Source organism: Aythya fuligula, chromosome 3, assembly GCF_009819795.1.
Source record: "Aythya fuligula isolate bAytFul2 chromosome 3, bAytFul2.pri, whole genome shotgun sequence".
NCBI lineage: Eukaryota > Metazoa > Chordata > Aves > Anseriformes > Anatidae > Aythya > Aythya fuligula.
In genome coordinates this window covers 12,966,278-12,972,902 of record NC_045561.1, presented here as the reverse complement: position 1 = coordinate 12,972,902, position 6,625 = coordinate 12,966,278, and the positions used below count along the sequence as shown (strand labels likewise).

At 49.0% G+C, this 6,625-nt stretch overlaps 1 protein-coding gene across 1 annotated transcript; it reads left to right on the top strand.

Moving 5' to 3' along the window:
• The first annotated feature begins 2,199 nt into the window (after positions 1-2,199).
• Positions 2,200-5,603, top strand: CST7 (cystatin F). Its single transcript, XM_032183721.1, has 4 exons — positions 2,200-2,275; positions 4,486-4,658; positions 4,964-5,080; positions 5,526-5,603. Exons 1-4 carry the CDS (start codon positions 2,200-2,202, stop codon positions 5,601-5,603), a joined length of 444 nt encoding a protein of 147 aa, XP_032039612.1.
• Positions 5,604-6,625: the final 1,022 nt, after the last annotated feature.

Genomic DNA, 6,625 nt, shown 5'->3' with positions numbered 1-6,625 from the left:
ACAGGTTTCTCCCCTCTCCACCGGACAAAACTTGCCTAAAGTAGTCAGCGTTTGCATACCGTGGGTTTGGAGGAAGAGTTTGCTAAGGTTTGTATGGTATCTAACAAAACGAATACTACTGCTGATTAGGGAGTAGGCCATTACTTCCTATGAGAAAAGCACCGGGGAGATTTCATCAGCAGAGTAATGAAATGAGGTTTCCTGCTAGGAAAAGGAAAAATTGATATGGAAGAATTTTAAAGGAATAATTTTAAGGAAAGAAGCAGAGAGAGAAGGAGGCAGGAGAAGTGTGCTTTCTGCAGACATGCACTGCTTTCATCATTGGCCTTATAAGCACTGTTAACAGTGAAGCAGCACTCCTGAGGAAAGAGGGGTCCTGAGCTGCCCAGGACAAAATTTGTAGAAGCAGAGATGCCACTGAAGGGGACAGCTCTGCTCTGTTTGAGGTTTGTGTTTGTCCCTGGCTTCTGTGCAAAGGATGGTGCTCCACACAAGGCCCCCTAATGCCCCCAGCTCTCAGGTAAGGCAGCAGCGGCTGCTCAGGATGCTCTGGGTGCTGCTGGAGCGGGCGCAGGCACAGTGCCTTACCTTCTGGTGCCCTCTAGTGCCAGCAGCAGAGCTGTCCTTGCAGCCATCCTACCCGGCTGGGTGCCCCTCGCCTCCCTCGGCCTTCCTTACTCTCCATCCCTGCTCATACCACACCTGGCCCCTGGGCTGCTCCTGGTGTCCCAGGGCACCTGTTTGAAGCGAGGAACGAAAGAGAGCTCGAGAAGATCCTTCCCAACCCCCTGAGCAGACCCAATTATGGTCCCCTCAAGCTGGGACCCTTTTGACTCGAATCAGAAGGCTGTGAGCTCAGCAGGACGCAACAAGAGAAGGAAAGGGACAAGGATCCCAGGGGAACCCCTTCCTGGCCCATCATGTGGCAGGGTGGCAAGGGATTTTAGCAAGACATGGATGTGTTAGGATCCTATGACCAGGGTCAGGCCATGGTGTAAGCTCAAAACAAACATAACCCAACCAATATAGTACCTGTCATGCTCTGAACGTTTTCCATGGGCTTTGAGGTCTGATTCAGAAGTGCAATAGGACTGATGCTAAGTGTGACTCACCCTGCTTGGCCCGTTCCTTCGTGGTGGGATTTTCAGCGGGGAGTTGACCTCATCTCTACAGAGAAACACTCACATGAGTCTCTTCTGGCTTCTTACGTGCCACCCGTGCTGGCCTGCTTTAGGACTTTCAGGCAGTAAGATGGGTTTGCCCAACAGAGCACAGTTCATTGCTGGGGCAAGTGAAAGGCAACCACCACTTTCCAGCTCACCTAAAATAAATGTACACCTGCAGACTAAGGTCTGTCACCCCCTGCCCCTCAGTGTGGTGTCAGCTCATCTCCCATTCTCCCAAATCTTTCCCATACTTCAGCTCCTCAGCACGGGCCAACACCCCCTGGAGACGACCACTTGGAGCACTGACCCTGAGGAAACCAAGTCCAGGGCTGAGCAGCTCTACAAGCCACTGAGAACCCAACCAACCCTCTCGCTGTGTTTGTCTTGCTTTCTGGAAAGCACCTGGAGAGAATTTTACCTCCTCGGAGTAGGACACATCCTGCTCTCAAAACCCCCTTTGTAAATGTGGGAGCACAGCATTGTCCCCAGCCACTGAAGTCAAAATCTTCCAGTAGGCTCCGTGGAGCCCCCTCAGGTGGGTTCCTCTGAAACTTTCTTGTCGTTCCCTACCCTCAGCTCACCCCAATTCTGCATGGCCACATCAGGGGAAGCAAGACCCATCTTCTCTATCGCTCTTCCCCACACACAAGTCAAGAACCACATCCCCAGGGCTCACTGCCCATTTCTTAAGGGCTAAATTTCCCCATGAACCTCAAAGCATATGAGCGTTACTCTCCTCGCCCCGCCACCCTTCCCGCAGCGCAGGATGGGCGTTACATCACGTACCTCTGCCCAGCCCCTGGGGATCACGAAGCAAAAGTCCCCATCTGAGGCAGAGCTTTGTGCCGGGGCTCCGAGGTGCGTGGTCACCAGCAGGAGACAAAGTCAGTGTCAGAGCCACCACCCTTCGGGGGGGCCGGGGTGATTTCTCCCCTCGCAGCCAATAAAAGGGCCGTGAGAGGCACATCTTCCCCTGCAGGAAGCAGGGCGGTCACGTCTCTCGCCGGCGGGCTCCTCTCATGAAGCAGTGGAGATGGCAGTGAGCCTCGCCTGCAGCTTCACCACGCTTTGCTGTGTAGCACTCTGGGGCTTCACCGGGACTTCTGATGGTAAGAGCCGAAAATAATCTCTGTTCTCCTCGTGCTTCAGGCCCTGCAACCGCAGCTCTCCTCTGACTGCTGCCCATGCTGGCTCAGACTTCAGCTGAAGCTTTGCTTAAAAAGCTTTCCCTCCCTTTAGCAAGCCATACTACCCAGGAACATCACCTAAGGGTTTCAAAGTCAACTTCCAGTTTCAGCTTACGTGTCAGTGTTTAAACTCTGCACAACCTCGATTATTAAATCTAAAGGCTGTGGGTAACAATTTGACAACAGATGGGCACTTGAGTACTGACTTTAATGAAACATTTCTCCTTATCATTTCTTTCTTTGCTGAGCAAGGAAACTCTTTTGACTGCAGCTGCCCTTAAATCTTTGGGACAGCAGTGGCAGACAGGAGTGTTTTCTCTCTGATGGTTTTAGCTCTACTACAGCATTGCTTTGGTTCTTATACACGAAAAGCACTAACGCGCTCAGGGATGGCGTTTGGTTAGCCAACAGCATTTTGTTTCGGCTGTGGTTTCCTCTGGGGGTTGCAGAAGCATGCAGGAACTCTGCTGCGTCTTAAATATAAAGATAAAAACCAGCCTTGCTCCTGGTAATGAGGAGGAGGTTGTAAAAGCACCCCCATGATAAAAAATAAAATAAAATAAAATATCTGCAAAAATGTCCCCATTTGCTTTCCTGCGGGCTGGGAGAGAGCAGCCACAGGACTACTCTCTCATATTGCGGGAATAGGACCCCCAGGTTGTTCCTCGATGAGGAAAGCACAAGACAGACCCTTCAACATATCTGGCTCACCTCTGCAAGAGCAGCCCTCTCTTGCTTAACGGCAGGCAGTTGCCTGTAAACTCAGAGCAAGAAAGCCATCTGCCTTCCTACTGCCCGGCAGAAGCTGTAGCTGTAGGCAGGCCAGACCCCCACACACACTCACCAACACCTCTCCTCTCATGTTAAAACCCAGAAGAAAAGATAAGACAGAGAGATACAAACACTTTGACCCTAAGCATCTCCACATAGAGCGGTGAGAGTCATTGTTCCCAGCCCAAGACCACATCCTCTGTGAGATTTAAGCACCAGGTCACGCAGTGCTTCTCCTCCCACCCAGGCTAGGACTTCCAAGGGTGGACTGGGGGTGTTTTAACACCACTGGTACACATAGGGCCTTGCACTGGCATCTGAAAGCCTGAGCCACTCTACTTTTGGCTGGTAGGTGGAAAAAACACTGCCACGTTGCCCAGTGCTGGCTGCACCCCAGTCCCAACACAGATCAGAGACATGAGACTGTGAAGCTTGTCACCCCCACACCAGAGACGTGTCACTTGCAGAACATCCACTCCTCTCTGAGCCACGTGGCCTGCATCTCCTGGCTCCCACCTGCAAGAAAACGGGAGTCACTGAGACAGCTGGGGTACAGGATAGGAAGAAATGTGAATTTGGACATCCTTAGGTTGAGAGGGAATGTGGAGCTGAGTCTCTCCTTTGCAGAGCAGTGTTTTAAATACTGAGCAATGTTACCAGGGTGTGCACGTGAAACCTGAAGGCTGAATCCTTCCAGGCTCCTATGTTGATGGTAACAACAAAATGCTCTGTTTTGTTGTTGGTTTTTGTTTGTGCTTTAAATAGACTCTGGGTCACCACGTCGGCTCTCTTTTCTCCTTTGGAGCAAGATAAGCTAGTTTTTACTGAGGAAAATAATTAGTTTAAATGCACAGGGTGTTCTGTGGCTCAGCGGAGAGCTCTTAGTGAGATCTAACTGTGAAAAAGAAAAAAAAAAAAAAAAAAAAAAAAAGCTGGAGGTGGTAGAAACCTTTGCTTTTGCAGAAAACGAGTACAAGCTTTGGGTTCAAGTTCACTTGCATGTGTGAATGCAGGCTTGCTGCCCACACACAACCCCAAGGGTCACTTCCCCAGCTGGCAGGCCTTGGCTTCAACAGCAGCACGAGAACTGGTGCAGGCTCGGGATTTCTTCCTCTTGTATTTCAGAAAAGGGGAGTGGAGGCAAGTGTGAAGTGGACAAGGTATGGGCATCAAGTGTGAGCTTTGGGATTCTTCTGAATTATTGAAAGGACAAATGGAGACGCAGGAAAAGTAGCTGCACACCTAAGAACAAAGAGTTATAAAGGCTGTGTGGAAAGATGTGCTCTTGGCTGAACAAACCCCAGCCTCCCATGGTTTTAGCAACTCCATATGTTTCATGATTGTGTTTTTTGTTGTTCCAGGTACCTACATACCACCACCTCATTCGACCACGAAACCTGGCTTCCCTGTGCCTATGGACACTGATAATCCTGGTGTTCGCAAGGCAGCTCGCTTTGGGGTTTACCAATACAACAACAGTTCCAATGACCTCTTCCTGTTTAAAGAATGGCAAATAAACAAAGCCATGGTGCAGGTAAGACACACTTCTGGTGGTCCTCCAAACCATTCATAACTGACCCTGCTGCAGAGCACCCAAGACATAGGAGTGCTAGATCCTCCTCAGGGCTGCTATGCATGCCCAAAGATAAACAGCACATGTCCCTCTATCCCACTTAACTGCCCCACAGGAGGCGTTTCCACCATTTACGTTATGTAATTTAACATAAAACACTTCCACCACACACAATCCACAGAGATAGCACTTGATCCCTCGCCAATAGCTTCTTTCAGCATCCCTTTCCCCTGCCTTACCTTAAAGGAGGAAAATGCTTTCTCTAGATTGTCAGAGGGCTGAAATACATGCTCCACGTGGAAATCGGCCGCACGGTGTGTGAGAAGAAGGAGCACTGCAGCCTGGACAGCTGTCACTTCCAGAAGAAGAAAAAACTCCAACAGGTAGGGAGCCACTTCCATGGGGGTACCCAGTAACTGGGGTGATCCTTGGCCAGCTCTCGCTGTGTAGTTGCTTCACACCAGCTCTGCCATGTCACCATGGATGTACAAGCTTTCCCTGTGTGGAGCTGGCTGGCATGAGGCAGATTTATCCATATAAGCAGCACAGTACCTCCTGCATCCAGGGCCAGCTCCTGTCTGAAGCAGACACAGCCATTTAGCCTGTATTCCTGGATAGCAGGACCTGCTAAATATAGGATTTGCTCCTCCCAGGAAATCTCTTCCAGGGCCTTTCCCAGTAAGATATGGTCACTTGGCAAAGAGCACTTTTCCCAGGATGGGGAAGCACTAAAAGATGCTCTTTTTCTCCTGCCCCAACATGGCTCACAATGCCAAGAACAAGCAGCAGCCAGCTGAACTTTGTCACCCATTTCCCTTTTATCTGCAGATGCTGAAATGCTATTTTGAGGTCTGGATAGTGCCTTGGTTACAGAAAGCACACGTCCCTGTTGCTCTCTGTCGCTGACCCACCTTTCCCCGTGAGAGTGTGATTTGCAGGGGATCTGCTATAGTGAGTTTTTCCTTGTCTGGACTTCTGAGGCCAAAAGTGAAGTGGGGAACAACTGTACGGAATCAACACAGAACTTTTCTCTCAAAGCAACGTGGTTGTTTTTTTCTACTTGTCACTGAGGAAGATGCTCAAAATCTGAGTAACGAAGAAAAGACTTGCTGTGACCAAATTCATTGCTATCCAGTTGTGTATCTCTTTTTCTGAAACTAAACCACAGATAAGAACATGTTGTCGTTTGTTCACTAGAGAGCAATTCACCCTCTTTGAACGGGATTTCCAAGCAGTGTGAGCAGACCCAGGACACTCTGTTGGACTTGCGTTGTTGTATGATGAGTCTTCATGCAGCTATGATATAAACGAGCCTAAACCACAGCACACACAACTTTGACACTGTGCAAGGCTTTAAAATAGGACAGTATGCCTGGGGATACACACACACACACACACACGAGTGTTAAAGGATCTCCAGAGACAGAGAAAAGCTTAGATATATCTGTCAGGAATGCATAAGGTACAGCTGTTCTTTCCTCAAGTCAAGAATATGGATGAGACTGTCCTAAGACACACCCACAGCTCAAAAATGGTACAGCCTAAATACTGTTCCTAAATTAATCAAAAGCTAATCTGCTGTGAAAGGGCATTGTTGCGAATGTTAAGACAAATAAACACAATAATTTCCAAAGCATATTTTTGCTGAGGTTAAACAACGTAGTTTCATTCACGTTAATATTCAGTGGTTAATTTCTGTTTGTCTACAGCTTACATTGAATTTTAGCGGAATGATGGGCTTGCCTATGTGGGCACCTTCCTCTCTTTAAGCCTTTACTCTTCATGTAGATTATTGCTCACACAGGACTAAAGCCCTTATTTCATAGGATCACAGAATCATTAAGGTTGGAAGAGACCTCTAAGATCACCTGGTCCAACCATCCCCCTACCACCAATGTCACCCACTAAACCATGTCCCTCAGCACCAC